The sequence below is a fragment of the Melanerpes formicivorus genome, unplaced genomic scaffold (genome assembly GCF_026170545.1).
Source record: "Melanerpes formicivorus ecotype bairdi unplaced genomic scaffold, bMelFor1.0.p_v2 SCAF_2, whole genome shotgun sequence".
Taxonomy (NCBI): Eukaryota; Metazoa; Chordata; class Aves; order Piciformes; family Picidae; genus Melanerpes; species Melanerpes formicivorus.
The window spans coordinates 39,807,476-39,827,834 of record NW_027142354.1 but is presented as its reverse complement, the minus strand read 5'-3'; the positions used below and the strand labels follow the sequence as shown (position 1 = coordinate 39,827,834).

General features: G+C 38.5%; 1 protein-coding gene across 1 annotated transcript in view; it reads right to left on the bottom strand.

The window, feature by feature from the left end:
- Positions 1-1,155: 1,155 nt before the first annotated feature.
- Positions 1,156-20,359, bottom strand: part of DNAH8 (dynein axonemal heavy chain 8) — a 153,620-nt gene continuing 134,416 nt past the window's right edge. The window contains exons 80-89 of the mRNA XM_068148416.1: positions 17,376-17,528; positions 15,393-15,548; positions 12,638-12,754; positions 12,090-12,191; positions 11,427-11,587; positions 7,944-8,100; positions 6,631-6,783; positions 6,348-6,537; positions 2,052-2,173; positions 1,156-1,578 (exon numbers count right to left, since the gene is read on the bottom strand). Of these exons, the coding sequence (XP_068004517.1) occupies positions 1,291-1,578; positions 2,052-2,173; positions 6,348-6,537; positions 6,631-6,783; positions 7,944-8,100; positions 11,427-11,587; positions 12,090-12,191; positions 12,638-12,754; positions 15,393-15,548; positions 17,376-17,528 (1,599 nt within the window). The 3' untranslated portion in view covers positions 1,156-1,290. The remainder of the gene's footprint in view (positions 1,579-2,051; positions 2,174-6,347; positions 6,538-6,630; positions 6,784-7,943; positions 8,101-11,426; positions 11,588-12,089; positions 12,192-12,637; positions 12,755-15,392; positions 15,549-17,375; positions 17,529-20,359) is intronic.

The window sequence follows — 20,359 nt, the reverse complement described above, 5'->3', positions numbered from 1 at the left end:
ACCCTCAGCAAGTTTGCTGATGACACCAAGCTGTGTGGTGCAGTAGACACGTTGGAGGGAAGGGAGGCCATCCAGATGGACCTTGAGAAGCTGGAGAGGTGGGCACAAGCCAACCTCATGAGGTTCAACAAGACCAAGTGCAGGGTCCTGCATCTGGGTCGAGGCAATCCCAGGCACAAATACAGGCTGGGCAGTGACTGGCTGGAAAGCAGCCCTGAGAGAGACTTGGGGGTGCTGGTGGATGAGAAGCTCAACATGAGCTCTCAGTGTGCACTTGCAGACCGCAAAGCCAATCAGATCCTGGGCTGCATCAGGAGAAGTGTGGCCAGCAGGTTGAGGGAGGTGATTCTCCCCCTCTACTCAGCCCTGGTGAGACCCCACCTGGAGTACTGCATCCAGTTCTGGAGCCCCTATTACAAGAGCGATCTGGAGGTGCTGGAAGGTGTCCAGAGGAGGGCCACGAGGAGGGCTGGAGCACCTCTCCTATGAGGACAGACTGAAGGAGTTGGGGCTGTTCAGTCTGCAGAAGAGAAAGCTCCGAGGTGACCTTATTGTGGCCTTCCAGTATCTGAAGGGGGCCTACAAGAAGGCTGGGGAGAGACTTCTCAAAATATCTGGTAGTGATAGGACTAGGGGGAATGGAATGAAGCTGGAGGTGGGGAGATTCAGGCTGGACACGAGGAGGAGGTTCTTCCCCATGAGAGTGGTGAAACCCTGGAATGGGTTGTCCAGGGAGGTGGTTGAGGCCCCGTCCCTGGGGGTGTTTAAGACCAGGCTGGATGAGGCTCTGTCCAGCCTGATCTAGTGTGGGGTGTCCCTGCCCATGGCAGGGGGGTTGGAACTAGATGATCCTTGTGGTCCCTTCCAACCCTGACTGATACTGTGATACTATGATATTGTCTTCTGTTGTCATCACAAGCCACTGAAATGCAAGCTAATAGCTGTATGTGAGAAAGAATATGAAAAGCAAAGTTTTTATTTTTTGAGGTTTAACAACTTTTAATTTTATGTTAATTGTATCATTAAAGCAAATACTATTTTTTTTAGAGTAATACAATGGAAACAAAGATTGCAATTGGTGAACTTATTTTGAAAATTTTGCTTTAAAACTATTACCAAATAGCCAAGACAAACTGAATGCACTGGAATCAGAGAAGAGGAGAAGTTAAGCCAAGACTCAAATGGCATTTCTAGTATAATGACCAAAGGCCACCAAATAAGAAGCAGTGGAAGAACTGCACATATAATTGGTTGTGTGTGCCATATATTGTTAATGACATGAGAAACAGTTTACTTGATGTCACACAGGAGAGCCACTCCTCTTAGTATCCAGTGGTCTGGAGACACTACTGTCCTTAAATAAATCTCTGTAATGTAGTTCAGATCTGTCCTCTTGGGCTTCCTGTAAAGAGGACAAAGGTAGAGCCTGGGATCCTTAGACCTGGCTGTATTGACAGCAAATATATGCACCACAGGCAGCTGGACAAAAAGAATCTTTGGTGTAGATTCAGTGAGTTTGCTATGTAGTCTGTCCCAGCCTGCGCCTTCCAAGTACAGGCCATGGATATATACTCCTTCCTGTGTGGAGAGCAAGAGATACATCACACAAAATAAAGCATCTGTATTGCAAAATGAGTAATGGGCTTAAAACATTAAAAGGAATATATAGTGAGGTTTTTTTAATAGTACAAAATATCTGACATTGAATCTTCTCAGACTATTTAATTTTAAACTATAATAGCTTCCCTTTTCAGAAGATGATGCTACTGGAATGGATGGCAATAAAAGTTGCTAAATAAAGGTCACGCAGTACCAAATTTGATCTAAAGTTTGCTATAAATTCCAAAACTCAAGAATGTTTGGGTACAACGAAATCATTCTTCAACTGAAATATTTTTGTAACTGAAAAACTAATCTCATGTTCTGAATAAAAACAGTGAGGTGAATACAGCAGCAACTTTTTCCTCTAGCAATGCACATTGATTGAACGATGCACAATATAAATTAAATACAGATATGAATACTGAAACTTCCTTGCATGCCATACGTACAGAAGGAGGTGCTTTGATTTCATCTTTGTTTTGCTTTAGCACTTCGTTGTGTATTGTAACTGTATCTAAAGCCCAGCCTTTATGTGCTCGAGTTGCTTCTTGTCTCATTGCTGTCAGAAACCCTTAAGAAATTAAGCCAGAGATTTAGTATGTATCTCACAATACCAAAACCAACCAACCAACCAAATCTTGCTGACTTATCTGCGTGGCTCTGCACTGAAAGTTAGAGACATAGTCAGAGTTTTATAAAAAAAGCAATGCCCTGATTAATTAGAAACCTTTGGTTTGGGTCAAAATAGGAACTAAAGTGGTACATAAAATAATATATTATTTTTTTTCCTTTGCTACTACTCTTAAAAAAGGTTTACTCAAGATATCGATTTACAAATCACTATTAGGCAATCAGCTACAGGATCCATGGTAGCGGTTTGTTTCAAGGAGGGAGAGCAGACATACCAATTACGTGAGCTGATATTTATGTAGGGGCAACTTAAGGAAGAGGCTTTTTGTTAATGAAAACTTGAAAAAATATAATAAAATTCATTAATGGAAATCAGAAAAGCTGTGTCTAAATGTGATAATAAAAGTAACTATATTAGCGTGGGGAATCTAGATGAGGCAGTGCCTACAAAGGATTAAAAATACCTGATCTGTAAGTGAAAAAATAGGAGGTGCAGAGAGATATTAAGGTAGAGAATGACACAATCAGGTAGTGAGTTTGGTGGGTTTTTCAGTAGTATTTGGAGCAGGCTTTACAGAGGCTTGCAATAAAGAAGGTTTGAGAGGTAAAGGAGTGGACAGTGTAAACACAAGATAAAACATAACTGGGCAGGTAAAGAGGTTTGGATGTGTTATAAAGAGGAAAAAAGCTACAAAATGGGAACATTTGTAGCAAATGCCTAATTGTTTCTCTATAAGTGTCTCAGAAGCTGATAATTCAGTCACCAAAATCTGAATAGCTACTATTTTATGCTGGATGAAGCACTACTTGTAGTTGTCAGAATGAGAGTGAGGCAAGGAGAGCAAAGTTAACTGTAGAGAACTGCACACTTAAGAGTGATTGCTGTAAAGACTTGAAAATGAAAAGGCATCAGTTCCTTCTTGATAGGTCATAAAGAAAATGAAGACTAGAGTTTTGTGGGCTGTCAGATATCTACAAGGAGAAAAAGCTACCAAATGAAATACTGACAAGCCAGGGGAGAAATCATGAAAGTACATGGCTATGCAGTAGAAGACAGCACTTCAAGATTTAAAGTGGTTTAACATGCTAATTAGGACAAAACCAATTAGAAGTTAATGCTAATGTGTGATATACATATAATTAATGTAGTACTTGAACATACATTAATGTCTCAAATACTAGATATTCTTGTATAAATAAACCGTTATTCAGGTTTCTAAATTTTGCTAAAAAATTTATTATATCTCTATAATACAATATTTGTGTTTTCATAAGACTGCTTATTCTAAGTTGTCTTGATCCAAAGGTTGGGAAGGAGATGCAGTTCTTTTTTTGAACATTCCCGTGAGTGAAATTAAGGCACAAATGAGGGCATATATCAAGATGAGACTATTTGTTAAAGAGAGAGAGAGAATAAACAGAACAGAGAGGAAGCAAAGGGAGAAAGAGAGGGAGAAGGACAATGGAGAAAGAGAGAGCAGGAGTAATAGTTACCACCCCATGGTCCTTCTTTGGGTGGGGGGGTGGGAGATGTTCCTGAGCTGCTGCTTCCCCCCTAGTAAGTTGCCATAGCTCAGGGTCTCTTCCAACCTGGTTAATTCTATCCTATTCTATTCTATTCTATTCTATTCTATTCTATTCTATTCTATTCTATTCTATTCTATTCTATTCTATTCTATTCTTACCTCTAGCAATAGCATGTTTTGTACTTAGCAGACTTCTTTCTCCTTTCTTTTTGAACACAGAGTTTTAAGCTACCATCAAGTTCAAGACCATCTGTGTCTTAGGTTTGTTTGCTATTAGGCTAACTATTTTCTTTGGTCAAAAGAATCTGGTTCATGATCTTTTTTCATACCACCATAAGTGCTGCTCTTCAATCACCAGAGATCAGTATGATTACTAGCTGTGCCATTTATGATGCAAATGGAATGATGTTTTGACTGGCATCTCAATACTGTCTTTAAATGATAATTTGAATGTGCTCCAGGCATCAAAACTTTTTCTGAGAGTGATTCCAAAAAAACCAAAACCCAACTTTGAGGTGCTTGTGCATGTTCAGAAAAGGGCAACAAGGCTCATGAAGGGCCTGGAGTGTCTGAGGGAGCTGAGGTTGTTTGGTCTGGAGAAGAGGAGGCTGAGGGGAGACCTTATTGCTCTCTACAACTACCTGAAGGAAAGCTGGAAAGAGGAGGGAGCCAGCCTCTTCTCTTTGGTGACAAGTAACAGGACTAGAGGAAATGGTTTCAAGCTGCACCAGGGGAGGTTCAGGCTTGATATTAGGAAATATTTCTTCACAGAGAGGGTTATCAAACATTGAAATGGTCTTCCCAGGGAAGTAGTGAAGTCCCTGCAGGTGTTTAAGCAGTGTGTAGACCTGGTGCTTAGGGACATGGTTTAGTGTTGACCCTTCATTTTTGAGTTGAGAGTTGGCCTGGCTGATCTTTGAGGTCTCTTCCAAGCTGTGGTTCTGTGATTAGTACTTTTTCCACTTCTGGTCACAGAAAGAACAGTAAGAATAAAAGCATCACAAACTAAAGATAACTCATTATATATTCTAGGATTTCAGAGTTTAAACCCAATGAGTTAAAAACCTCATAGTTGTTACATGTAAGTTTTTCACAAGAATTTTGTAAGGTCAGTTGTGTAACATAAGTGTGCTTCTCCTTGAAGGTCTCTTCCAACCTGGTTTAGTTTATTCTAATAAAGGTTTTATTCTATTCTATGAACATGCAACTAATAAAGTAACAGGCTTTGTTATTCATGGAGATGATTACAATTTGGTTTTCTTCTTCTTTCCTATAAATGGTAAATATACCAAGCTATAACAGATAATGCTAGATAATGTCTACTTGTACTTTGCAGTATACTTGTGAAATGTAAACACTGTGAAAAATACTGTTTGATGATTCTCTGTGAAAGACAGATAACTGCTACAAATTCTGGCAAGTTCGTGGAATCACAGAACAGCCCAGGTTGGAATAGACCTGAAAAGATCACCTGGTCCAACCTTTCACAGGAAAGGGAGCCTAAAGGACATCATCTAGCACCCTGTCTAATTGGATCTTGAAAACATTCAGCAACAGGAACTGTACTGTTCCCCTGGAGAGGTTGTTCCTGAATGATTGCTTTCACTGTAAAAAAAGAGTAATATTTCTGTTGCTACTGTACAGCATATCAATAACATCTTGATCTAGATTGAAGCTCACCTGTACTTGCAATGCACACTTTGAAATGGGTTGGTTTGAAACCACAAGAAAATGGTATTTTCTTTAAAAGCTGGGTCAGTATCATTAAGTGTATTTTCTTTAGAAGCTGTATCATATCATAGAGTCAGTTTGGTTGGAAAAGACCTTTAAGATCATTGGGTCCAACCACAATCCAACTCTACCAAGTCTGATGCTAACCCATGCCCATTAACACCACACCTCTCCTCTTTTAAACACCTCCAGGGATGGGAATTCAACCACCTCCCTGAGGATCCTATTCCAGTCTGATAACCCTTTCAGTCAAGTTTCTTCTAATATCCAATCTAAACCTCCCGTGGTGCAACTTGAGGTTATTTCCTCTCATCCTGGCACAAGTTACTAGGGAGAAGAGAGCAATACCCACCTCACTACAACCTCCTTTCAGATAGTTGCAGAGAGCAATAAGGTCTCCCCTCAACTGATATGTCAACCAGATAAAGCATTTTGTTTGTTAACGACATGTTTTCCTTCTTTTAATATAAAACCTGTATTTATGTGTCAAACTAAAAAGCCATCTGTACAAGCATCCTGTCTCTGACATCAAACGAAGGCAGATGCTTAGTGAAATAAAATAACAACAGCTAAAATGTCAGATAAATCCTCTCTCTTCTATGTTTTTCCAGATTTCGGTAATCTGAATCTTAGGAACCTCCCAACCTGACAGTTCAGTATAGACAGTCATATTTATTGCCACCACTTGACTTGCTTCCCATGACTTTGTCTGAATCTCTTTTTGAGCCTATTTATCTTCTATGACATACTCTGACAGCGATGAAAGCATCTTTTCTTGATGTAGTATTAAAATAATTATGTGGTAAACCCCATTACATTACGATTACATCATTACACAAGCCCTTTCAGTACCCTTACCTTGTGGATTAAAGAATCCAGTCATCCAAAACACATTTGGTCTTCCTTCATATATCCAAGTAGAGAACTGAGTATTTCTTTCCAAAAGTTCAGTAAACCAGAATCCAAGCGTTGAAGAATCCCAAGATACTCTTTTCCATACTTGAGGAATTCGAGCATCATACATATTATCAAGGACATCTCTCAGGTTCTGAAGGAATGACATCATAATATATTAACTAAAGCTATCAAGGTAATAGTTTAAAGTACAATATTCCATGTGTGGTAAATCTGCTTTACTTGCCTCACTCATAACAATAGTTCCTTCTATGGCTAATTTAAGGTCATTCAAACTGCTGCGGACCACCGTGATCACCTTTTGCATTCGGTCAATTTCTTGCCGAAGGAAAATATTCATAGAGTTAAGATGTCCCATTTTGATTAAACGCTCTTTTACCTGAAATACAGGAGGGCAGGAGAGGGAATTTACTTAAATCTAAGTTGCTGGAAAACTGTTACGTTGTAATACACAGTATCTTAATCTGGGTTCAGAAAAGTAAACAGTTCACTTGTACTTCACATTATTTGACTAATATTGATCCCCTTAAAAGTGGTGCAGGTTTATTTTATTATTTTTTTACTCAATTACTAAGGATTTTGCTGGCATAGCACTTCATCCAGAAGGCACAGGAGACTGCTATCACAAATGTTCAGGACTGGATTTCACCCACCCAATCCCCCAAAGAATAGTCTCTATGCATATCTCCAGGACCAGTTCTTAGGTCTTTTGATTTTAAATAAAAAAGCCTCATACTGATTCATGCTGACAGCAATAAAATGTTGGTTCTTTGCTTGACTCTGCTACTCTGCTAGATCAACTCCAACCTATGATCCAACACTATCTAATCAACTAAACCACAGCACCAAGCACCCCATCCAGTCTCTTCCTAAACACCTCCAGTGATGGTGACTCCACCACCTCCCTGGACAACCCATTCCAATGGCAAATCACACTTTCTATGAAGAACTTCTTCCTAACATCCAGCCTAAACTTCCCCTGGTGCAGCCTGAGACTGTGTCCTCTTGTTCTGGTGCTGGTTGCCTGGGAGAAGAGACCAACCCCCACCTGGCTACAGCCTCCCTTCAGGTAGTTGTAGAGAGCAAGAAGGTCTCCCCTGATTCTCCTCTTCTGTAGGCTAAGCAATCCCAGCTCACTCAGCCTCTCCTCACAGGGCTTGTGCTCCAAACCCCTCCCCAGCATTGTTGCCCTTCTCTGGACACATTCCAGAAACTCAATATCTTTCCTAAACTGAGGGGCCCAGGACTGGACACAGGACTCAAGGTATGGCCTAACCAGTGCTGAGTTGAGGGGCAGGATGACTTCCCTGCTCCTGCTGGCCACACTATTCCTGATGCAGGCCAGGATGCCATTGACCTTCTTGGCTACCTGGGCACACTGCTGGCTCATGTTCAGCCAGCTATCAGCCAGTACCCCCAGGTCCCTTTCTGCCTGGCTGCTCTCCAGCCACTCTGACCCCAGCCTAGTTTCCTTTTTTGAATGTCTCATGTGAAAACTCAGCAGAGAGAACAGTTAGAAAACAATGAAGATTATCTTGCCTTATGAGGTATGTAATCTGGAGGAAGTTTCTCTAACATGTCTTCAGCTAAACGATAAACAATGGCTTCACGAGTTTCTCCAGATCCTGCACCACTTTCTTTAGGCTGAATGTTGGTAATAGTATCTAGAACATCAGCTGCTGTGTTACTTTGGTATCTGAGAAAACAAGAAATATGTTATAAATTACATAGGATTTTCTAATAGTTAAATGATACTTTGTGGAACACACGATTTGAAAGTTGATAAAAAAAACATGCTGTATCATGACAGGCTAAAAATCAAAGCTCCCAAAGGAAATGACTTGCCTTTGTGTCCACTACAAAGATAACACCTTGGTCATGAACATTAGGTTTTCCATGGCTGCAAAGAACATGAACTTGCATCTACACACCCTGTTTTACATTTCCTTGTTTTCTCCCTCAGGCTAGGAAGGAGTGCTGCAAGCTGTGATTGTGAGGTGGCAAAATAGCTTATTGCATGATTTTTAGGGATTCTGAGGAAAGGAGGACACAGTCTCAAGCTGTACCAGGGGAATTTTAGGCTTGAGGTGAGGAGAAAGTTCTTCAGAGAGAGAGATATTTGCTATTGGAATGTGTTGCCCAGGGAGGTGGTGGAGTCACTGTCCCTGGAGGTGTTCAAAAAGGGATTGGATGTGGCACTTGGTGCCAGTATTTAGTAGTCATGAGGTCTTGGGTGACAGGTTGCACTTGGTGATTTTTAAGGTCTTTTCCAACCTTATTGATTCTATGAATGAAAAAAGTCTATGCCTGGTAAGGACTTCTTAGGAGCTATTTCCTAGGAAGTAGCAAAAACCAAACAAACAAAAAAAAAGATAAAATTGTAACAAGGAAGACTACTTTCCTCATTTAGTTGCTTTCTAACAGTAGATTGCAGAAGAAAGAAAAATTTGAGGCATAACTGCAAGCTGCCCCTTTATTAATGCTTTAAGGTGATCAGGATTAATGATAAAAGCTACTAGATTTACAAGAAAGTTCCATGCTATGGTGTGGGGAGCACCAATGTAAATTTATGTTCTCAGTCAATACCAAAAAAAAAAAAAAGAATTAAATTCCTGTGGCATTTGATGGTAAAAGATAGTAAACTATGTCAGTCCTTCAACACAAGCAGGATAATAGGAGTACTTCTTATTATGCTATCTGGTGGCATAGAGGTATGAGAGGCAATGAGAAAACATAGTAGTGTATGTGTGGGTATTCCAGTGCAAGCATTGCATACCTTTACTTTATGGAATCAGCTACATAAGGAACAGACAGCATGATACTTATACAGAACATACCTTTATAGTGACTCTAGCATAATTTTGCAGGTTGGTTTTACTTTTCAACCTTCATATGACACCAATCTCCTCCTATTACTTTGTTGTACATAATTATATATGTATATATATTATGTCATAAGAAGTAAAAAAGTTGGAATTTTCTATGGATTTTGTTTTGCTCCAAAATAAAAATTCTTAAGAATATGTTCTTAGAGACTTTGGATTCAACACCCTATCACATTTTGATAGCTGGATTCTGTGACATTACAGATTTTCTATAGTGGAAGTTAAGACTAAGAGAAATACAGTTAGATTGAAACATTACCTCAACTTTGTGTAGAAAACAGCAATTACAAGTCCATATTAATGTGACATTCAAAATCTTATATTACCAATGACAATGATACTCAGTTCTGCTCTGTCTTCAGTTGGTTAATAACAGCTTGCAATAACTTCACAAAAATTCAGTTAGATGTAAAGCTTCAGTATGGGACCAACTGGAGACAGGGGTTGACAGAAGATTGCCTTCTCAGGTGCCTCTTAAACTATTTTGTCTTTGAAGGGCCTATGATTCAGATAGCAAGTTAAAACCAATTACAATAACTTCAGATATTAATCCTAAATAGATGTAAATATTGACATTTAGTGAAGTATTATAGTTGGAAAAAATGGATTGAGCTTTTGGCTGAAGCAGAAAACTGTCCTACTGAACACATGAGAACAAAGATCTCTCTTGTCCTGAGTAATAGTAAAATGGAGAGGACCAGGTTGTCTCAGGGTTCCAATTCTAGCAGTTTGCCTTCCACATACTCCAAGATAATTTGATAGGATATTTTAAGGAGAATTTGTGACTTTCTGTATCATATGGTGTGATCCATTTTTAAGGAGAATTTGTGACTTTCTGTACCATAAGGGATGATCCATTTGGTCTGTGTGGCAAACATGAAATTCAGAGAGTGTACCTACGTAGATGTCTATAAAGACTGTGATAAGATGTGGAAAACACCCATGAAGCTGTGAAACATCTTACCCAAACTCTAAAAGAAATACCTACAAAATTTTTCCTCATGTAAACATATGAAGAAAAGTTCTTTTACTGCAAGGGTGATGGAACTCTGCAACAGGCTGCCCAGGGGGGTTGTGGAGTCTCCCTCTCTGGAGATATTCAAAACCCTCCTGGATGTGTTCCTGTGTGATCCGATATAGGTGATCCTGCTCTGGCAGGGGGGTTGGACCAGATGCTTTTTCAAGTTCACTTCCAGCCCCTAACATCCTGTGATTCTGTGAAAATGGCCATAAAAAATGATAAAGTAGCAGGAATGGGATGATATACCAGGTGGAAGAAAAACACAGTATTAGAAAGAAATGGAAGAGCTATTCCTACTCATTAAAGCTACCTTAACACTGTTAGTCTCAAGTTTCCTGCTGCAAATTAGATTTTGGATCTAAAGTATGTCTCCCTTTATAAGACTTTGTCTAGTTCTCTGTTAAATCTTGGCTCCTTTTTAATCAGTTCTGGAAGGGAGGTCTTGCAAGTATCAGGGAATTACTTGAAACAGAATCACTCTTGCATTCTTTTCTTCAGAAGTATGTATTTAAAATGTTAGGTGCTAGGCAGAGTTGACAATAAAACTGCACTATTCCCACAGCATGCTTAGAATATTGAGGTTTTAATATGGCATCAGCCCCTCAAATCTGAGGCTGACATATTATAGGAAATTATAGTTTTATCCAAAACTGTTAGAAACTGTTAGGTTTCCACAGTAATTGGGCATTTGAATAACACTTGTTTTGTTTAAAATGACAAAAAGCTATGTTAAGAAATAATGAATGTGGACATAATGAAAATGCAATAATTTATGGCAGAATGATTAAGAACTTCAGTGATAAAAAAAACCAACAAGATGATTCATATCCTTTCACAGGACACATAATATTGGAAGGAAATAAAAGCCAAGCTGTTTCATACGTTATTTGGAATGAAAAAGTGAATTACTTAAAAGATAAAATTTTAAATAGAGTTAGTACATGGCGCTGTTGAAAAGCCTCATTTAAATAACTGAAGACTGATGGCAACAAAGGCTTACAGTTGCATCTAAAAGCATGCTTGTAGTGAAATTCATATGAATATGTTTCCTATGAAAAATACACTTCATAGGAATATATCTCCAAAACTAGAAGAAAGGGTCTCTGCTTTACTCACGTAATATCAGCGTTAGGATGAAGACCAAAGACCTTTGGACTGTCCATTGCAGGGAGTGACTGGATGTATTCAAAATACTGGTCCAGGGTTTTGCACACTGGAATTTTATATCCAGTGTAAAAACAAAAAGTGCTGTCAAACATCTTTTCATTAAACCATACCTGTGGAAAAAATGGAGGCAAAACCCAAACCACAATTACTTTGCTACTTAGAGTTTTTAAATCTCATTTTTATTCATGGAGTTCTTGTTTTAACCTATCCTATTCTATCCTATTCTATTCTATCCTATCCTATCCTATCCTATCCTATCCTATCCTATCCTATCCTATCCTATCCTATCCTATCCTATCCTATCCTATCCTATCCTATCCTATTCTATTCTAATTTTACTTGGATACATAAGTAAATCATTAAGAGTTATGTCTTCTAAGTTTGAATTCCAGCTAAGTAGTTTTAATAGTTTCTGCTTCTCACTAAAGAGAAATTCAGAGGAAGAATCTCAGTACCACAGTACCAAAGAATGTTTTGAAAAATGCGTTTTACTCTGAATAGTCCTATAAACTGATGGAAGAAGTGCATGTTCAGCAGAAAGAAGGTATTTTGATTTCTGTATTGCAGCTACCACTAGGAATGACAAATAACCGTATTTTGAAGGTCTCCTACCCTTGCAAAACAATTCAGAAGACGTTTATCGAAGTCATCTGTGACTCGGCCTCCATACTGTACTTCTCCAATCATGTAGCGCACTGTATTCCATGATATCCCCTGGATGCAGTAAATGAAAGACTGTAGTTATAATGTTTAAATTTGCAACATCCAAACCTCAAAATGCTCTAGAATGCAAGCCAAAATAATCAGTTGGGAGAAAAAAACCTAATACTTTATTTCTAATGTAATTTCTGAGCTCAGATCTATAATTTTAAGTTGCGCTTGATCTTGCTATTAAAAATACGTCTCATTACTCGTATGACCTGATAATGTATTGAAAATACCAAGACCCAATTCTGAAGTTCTCAACAATTGCATATTTTTATGTGGATGATATCACACAAAATAATTCAGCCTGACTATCTCACAGAGAGTCTGAGACTTTGTCTGTTAGAAGCCGCACTGAAATTGTAGCCATGAATAAAGACTAACATGAAGAAAAACCCAATTCCAGATACAGTACAAAGAAATCAAATATACTGTATGCAAATATGAGTATTCACCTTCTTGATGTCACATTCATCTAGGTGATTTTGTATAAACTGAACACTGGCTGTAAAATCTGCTGAGTTAAATTCATAGGGAATATTCCAACCCAAAGGCCCAAACTTCCGGCGTTCCTTAGGGATACAATTAAAACCAAATACATTTATGAAACAACACATATTTTTGTGCCATTATTAAAGTTCAATAACAATAGTGCAGCAAAGAATTGAAAGGGAGAAGGAATCTAGAGTAGGAAAGCACCATGTCTCACGTAAGTTACATCATGGGGGATAAATATACTTGTTTCAAAATTCATGACTTTATTATAAGGCTGCCACCACCATGTTATCAATATTTATTATTGCATACATAATTGAAAACAAAAGTGTTACACTTGCAGCAATAGCAAAACAGTTAAATATATAAGCAATGGAATCTAATCTGCAGCCCATTTTAAACATCTAACACTATCAGATTTCTAACAACTTCGTATCAGGAACAGTGTGGCCAGCAGGAGCAGGGAGGTCATTCTCCCCCTGTACACTGCACTGGTTAGGCCACACCTTGAGTGCTGTGTCCAGTTCTGGGCCCCTCAGTTAGGAAAGATGTTAACTTGCTGGATTGTGTCCAGAGAAGGGCGACAAAGCTGGTGAGAGGTTTGGAGCACAAGCCCTATGAGGAGAGGCTGAGGGAGCTGGGGTTGCTTAGCCTGGAGAAGAGGAGGCTCAGGGGAGACCTTCTTGCTGTCTACAGCTACCTGAAGGGAGGTTGTAGCCAGGTGGGGGTTGGTCTCTTCTCCCAGGCAACCAGCACCAGAACAAGAGGACACAGTCTCAGGCTGCACCAGGGGAGGTTTAGGCTGGATGTCAGGAAGAAGTTCTATACAGAGAGAGTGATTGCCCATTGGAATGTGCTGCCTGGGGAGGTGGTGGAGTCACTATCACTGGAGGCGTTCAGGAAGAGACTGGATGGGGTGCTTGCTGCCATGGTTTAGTTGATTAGGTGGGTTGGATTGGTTGATAGGTTGGACGCAATGATCTTGAAGGTCCCTTCCAACCTGGTTTATTCTATTATTCTATTATCTGCTTATAAACAATACTTGAGTTTTTTTGGGGGGGGAAGCTGTTTTTTGTTTTGGTTTTTGGTGGTTTTTTTTTTCTAGTTCTAGCTCTTTTCAGATATCGTAGCTGAAGTACCTTTCAAAGATTGTCAGTCATTGCTGACCTGGTAATTTAAACTTAATTATTTTACCACATAGTTAATTTTAGAATGTCAGTATTATGCAGTTTATTATTTTAATAAATGTTTGCATTACTCAGCAATTTAATTCTTAAATTCTTGGATTAATTTGGTTTGCATTCTGAGAAAAATCAAGTAATGTAACTGAGGTGGCTAAAACAAAGAATAGAATAGAATAGAATAGAATAGAATAGAATAGAATAGAATAGAATAGAATAGAATAGAATAGACCAGACCAGGTTGGAAGAGACCTTCAAGATCATCGTGTCCAACTTATCATCCAACACCATCTAATCAACTAAACCACAGCACCAAGCACCCCATCCAGTCACTTCCTAAACACTTCCAGTGATGGTGACTCCACCACCTCCCTGGGCAGCACATTCCAATGGCCAATCACTCTTTCTGTGAAGAACTTCTTCCTAACATCCAGCCTAAACTTCCCCTGGTGCAGCCTGAGACTGTGTCCTCTTGTTCTGGTGCTGGTTGCCTGGGAGAAGAGACCAACCCCCACCTGGCTACAACCTCCCTTCAGGTAGTTGTAGAGAGCAAGAAGGTCTCCCCTGATTCTCCTCTTCTCCAGGCTAAGCAACCCCAGCTCCCTCAGCCTCTCCTCATAGGGCTTGTGTTCCAAACCCCTCACCAACTTCGTTGCCCTTATCTGGACTCGTTCCAACAAGTCAACATCTTTCCTAAACTGAGTGGCCCAGAACTAGACACAGGACTCAAGGTGTGGCCTAACCAGTGCAATGTACAGGGGCAGAATGACCTCCCTGCTCCTGCTGGCCACACTGTTCTTGATGCAGGCCAGGATGCCATTGGCCCTCTTGGCTGCCTGGGCACACTGCAGGCTCATGTTCAGCCAGCTGTCAACCAGTACCCCCAGGTCCCTCTCTACCTGGCCGCTCTCCAGCCACTCTGACCCCAGCCTGTAGCACTGCATGGGGAATACCTTGCAGAAGGGTATAATGATTTTCTGCTAAAACCCCTGAATTACATCTTAAGCTATATTTATCATAGCAATCTTGTCACCAAAGATACTAGGAATTGGTCAGTTTAAAGGAGGGACAACATATATATTGTCTGCTGACTGGCAATCTATAAATACATTTTCTGAACAGCTGAATAGTTGTAACAGTTTTTGAAAGTACTGATGGATGAACAAGCTTAGGTCTAGTTCCATAAGAAGAACAGTATAATTGTGAGGCAGTATACAGAAATTTATGTTTATAAGATCCTTGATGAAAATAAAGTGTATACAGAAAGCTCAGAATTGGTAATTAATGTGATCTTAAAACTGATCTTAGGAAAAGACCATAGAATGAAAATTGAGTATAATTGTGTACATTTTTAAAAGCAATTATGAGAATAAGGAACTCTGAAATATAGATCATAGAAATTAAAACATCTGCCCTGCAACATGATACTCCAATAAACATCAGAATGTGTACTTTCAGGAACCTCTATTAAAGTGACTCCATTTATAACCTTATAACCTATTATAACCTTATTTGCAAGCCTCATAAGAAATACCTGAACTGTAGAATGCAGGAAGGCTACAGTGTAAAGCAAAGGTTTCCACACAGGCATATTGCTAACATCTAACAGATCCTGATTAATTGCAGAAAATGTTCTTTTCAGTCCAGCACGTATACCTTGGGGAGGTTCATTTGTGAACTTTATAGCAATCTGTCACATGAAAGAGATAAAGGAATTAGATTTGTTTACTGAAACAAATATGGCAACATTAAAAAATGTCTATTAGTTAAAAAACCAAATGTAAATTGGTGAAGCACTGGTGAGAAAAAGTTGATATGCAGCAATACTATAAACTGCATAAAAGCATGACACTAAGATTAGGCCCCAAAATACTCTGAATGTAGACCTCCAGTTATGTTGTTCAGAACCACCACCAACACTTGTCCATTTATTTAAGTATTTCCATTGACAACCTGGAAACATTTGACTTGCTTCTCAAAAGGCATCATACGGTACTCTTTCCCTGATTCAGTGTTTGAATCATAAAAGAGAACTATCCAGACAAGAACTCTGTCACACCCCAGGATTTCACAGGAAATAAAAAGAAATGTCACCTCCTCAGATGACATCTTTATGTTCACAGCAGCTACCCTTGACTCTCTGGCTCTGCCTGCAGCAGTAAATTAGATTCATTTGAGAGTATTCCTGGGCACTCTGGTCAGCAGGCATGGAACTCACACTTGTGGCAGTAAACTGCCACAGTCCCGCAGAATATAGCCCCTTATTTTCATGGAAATTGGCTGAGATGCTATAAAATTTCAATTGTCAAATGATGCCTGCAAGTTTTCTGAGGAGCGTTAGCTAGCAAAGGTTTTCATGCCAGAGAATCTTGTAACTACTTACCCCTATGGACAATTCCATTCCAGTGCTGGGTAATGTTCATGGGGCACAACTGAATATGTTAGACAGATTGGCTTTCCCAGAATCTCTGTTCTATGATACAATTATAAATGCTGAAGGAACCTAAATAAAAACTGAATACTTTGCTCCTCCATCAGTATTTGTCTGGCTGATTTGGGTAACATGGCAGGTAGCATGCATTGAAAGGATAGTAATTACGAGGCTCCCCATGGGCTGAATGCAAGCAAAGCTCTGAGCTGCTTCTACTTCTGAGAGACTTTTAATAAAAGACCATCATAAATATATAATTCATCTGGCAGTTTCACTATCTCCATGTTTATGGTAAAGAAGTTCAGTTATTTTTAAGGAGTGTTTTTCCACAGTTAAATACATTTCTTACCAAAGATGGTCTCCTAGATTCATTCAAGAAAACCTTTCCCCCATTTACATCCAAATATCAGGTATGGTATCTACTTTTATAGAGAGAATGAGAACCACTAAGAAGACTCCCACTGTTACTAAGAGGAAAGGGGTCTGTGAACACAGAAGTGTCAACATATAGACATTACAGGAGACATTAATTAGCATCATGACCCACTGCAGGAATGCTGGGAACCATCCTAAGTGACTTAATTGCACTTTGTAAGAGTTCAGGCGATTTTCCTGATATTAATGGTAAATGTCTCTCTGAGATGTACAGAACAACCATTTATAGTTTATCCAAGAAAAATAAGGTTACTTCTTGGTAGACTATGTTCTTTGAGATATGTTGTTTATATGTGTTCTGTACACTTTATCCCGTATTTCAGACAGGGAAATCTGGAGGAATCTACAAGCAGTTGAGAGCAATAATCTGTTCACAAGGCATCTGGTTGAGCAAAAAGGGATAAAAGTAAAGCCTCGTAGCTTTCACTCAAATGTTACTGTGTATAGAATTAGTGTAAATTACAAACACAATGCATCTTTGAGAACATCCAGTTACTAGTAAGTAAATTTCCTGCTTAAAATGATATTTGCATTCTAAGGTAAATTAATTTTTTCTTGGGTTTGGATTTGTTTTCCTATTTATTTTGCTTCCATTTACATCTTAAATAACTTTGATGGTATGAGGTACCTCAATTAAATATTTGAACAAACCTGTAGCAATGTAATTGGGAATTTAGGATGTGGCTCAGTAGTTATCCAAACTCGAAATGTCTCATCCTTTATCTCAGCATTCAGAAGGGTCTCCATTAGTTCATCCATGAAATCCAATCCAAGATGACAATTCTGAAGTAACACCCAGCCTCCCTAAACAAGAATATTGACTATTACCATATAAAATTTAGAACAAGTTATTATTCATAATGCTAAAATCAACTTTCTATATTAGAATAAAATTTGTTTCTGTATGAATTGGGGTGTTTTTTTGTTGTTGTTGTGGGGTTTTAGGCTTTTGTTTGTTGTTTTTTTTTAATTTTACTTTGGGTCTGTTCCTAAATATGGATTATAATTTGTATGATATGATATTGTAACAGTTAAAGCAAATGGGAAGAGTTAGTGCAAAAGTTATTGTCGTAACCCTTTGCTCATAATGAAAATAACATAGCTAGAGCTAGTATTTTAAGTAAACTATCAGTGCTACCTAGTGGCAAAAAGAAGTAATTCCTGTCATCTCCCAGCAAACACTAGTGCTAAACAATCCTGCCATCAGATGTGAGTGGAAAATTAACAGCTGAACTCTAAAGAATTTATCTTTAAACAAAAAATGTTAATAACAGAATGTAAAGTGTAAAGAGGTGGTAACAAGACTCAAATTTTTATACTGCTATTAGTTTATTTCCAATAAATGTATTTGCATTAAATTCAACCTCCACATACTAATTTTTATTTTGTTCAACTCTTAAATTGCACTTCTGCTTATGAATTTAAATTCAATCAACTTTCATAGCTTCACTTTAGAAGTCTGATGAATCAAAAGCCTGGTATTTAAAATGGAGCATTATTTAATCAGTTCTAAACAGTGATGTGTGGATTTCATTACAGCTTGTAATTTCATTTTGGCAATTTTGGCTTAGCTCATTTAAAAAGAAATAAATAACATTTGGTGACAAAAAATGATTGAAATATCCACGATGAACTGATGGATGTTAAAAAAACCCAAACCCAAAACACACAAAACCAAATAACAAACCAAAATAAATAACAACTCCCTCCCAAAAAAAAAAAAAGAAAAAGGACACCTAGGTGAAGGAGGTTTTTTCCTTGTTTCACAGGGATCCATTTTTTTAAAAGAAGATTTCAAATCGTTTTGCCATATTTATAAATGAACCAGGCTCAGTTTCTGAAAATTATCTACCTGTAACAGAGCACAGCAGTTTTAACCATATTATATACTCATGGCCTGAGGTAAGAAAAGCCCCAGATATTTGTCTTCATAGTCACTAATTCTATTTTGATCTTTTAAATCTGATGTTCACGTATCCTTCTCTCCGTAAAATATGTACACTACCAAGGCATTGCTTTCAGAAATTGTTATTTGCAGCTCTATTGGAGTGCTGTTTTGAATATTCTTGTGCCCTGAATTGAGGGCAGGAGAAAGGCAGAGACTCTCCAGTTTTCAGTATTCCAATGAACTGGAGGTTGAACGTGACCATTCTAGACACAAGGAAGTATGAAATATGTATTTATCCAAAAAATGACATCATCTATAAAGAGAATTCTTTTTCCAAAGTGGGACACATCTGTATTCTAGTTACTGGTGCCACAGCATTTAGTAGGACTTGAGAGGTTATGGAGAAAAAATATAGAGAATTTCCACAGCTAAGAATCTTGGATTATGCAGTAATGTCTAGAAAGTGTGCAGTAAAGGCTAAACACAAATATTATATACTTGTCCATAATAGAAAAAGAGAAAACAAACTGTATTATAGTCAAATGAATAAATATCTGACAAGATACTACTTTTTTGTCTCAAATGAAGATATCATATGGATAGCAGGAAATTATCTACTTGAAGATGTTCCTGCTCATAGCAGGGGAGTGGTTGTACTGGACGAGCTTTACAGGTCCTGTCTGTGACAATTTATTTAATGACTCTATAATACAGTTGGAATTCTACAATACAGTTGGACCCTTTCTTTTCTCTGTATGAAAGACAGGAAGTCTTGGAAAGGCTCTGAAGTACTTCACAACTGAAGTCAGAATATGATGACAGAAGTCTGCAGAAGTCTAAAGAACCATTTCTTCATCTCATCATGATTAAACATTAGAGAATAGAGTGACAAAATAGCTGTTTAGTTCAGATGGAAATCTGAAACTATCTTGATCATCAAATCTGCAACAGTCTCAAAAGGACATTTGTCCTTGCAGAGTGCTCTGTCTTGTGATCTCATTTTTCACCATTTGTGCTTCCAGAGACCCAGGGAATCTAATAGTTGTCAAATACTCTGAGGAGTTCAATTTTAAATCTCAGTGATTCTATCTTGAAATTTTTACCTATCTTTTGAGGAATACTCCCCCTGAACATATGAAAGCATATTCTGGTGAACAAATAGGTAATAGGGTAGCCTGGCAGGTACAGCCACTTCAAAAGAAACAAAAGCGTGACAAACAAGTGACAAAGGGCTGAGGATTGCTAGAGGTTGATAAAGATAAGCTTGGTGCCTCTCCAACATTAACCAGCACCTCTGTGCCCAGGCTCTGACCCTGTATTTGTGTGGGCTCAGCCCCTCAACTAGTTAGAACTGACCCTATTGTATCCTCATTTTAGAGTACAGAGTCCTGCTATAGAGCCATTTTGAGTTCGTCTCCTCACAGCACCTAGCAGCCTAGCAGTTGGATCCTCTCTGCCTGGAATGGAATGCCCATCCAAGGATACTTCTGCAGACTGAGCCCTCACTCCTTCCTATGGGGAAGTGGGAGGTTTTCCCTTTATGAGCAAGCACAATCACATTTTAGTTCATCATTCTAGAAAGAAAATGCCTGAAAGTTTATAGTTAAAACTTAATTGGTTGACTGACTGACATCCTAACTTGTTATTTAATTAACTTAGAAGGATTGCTGAGTAATTTTGACTACAATAAATTCAGATTTTTGAGTAGCTGTTGCTGTCTGGTTTGTGGGTTCCTCCATGAACAAAG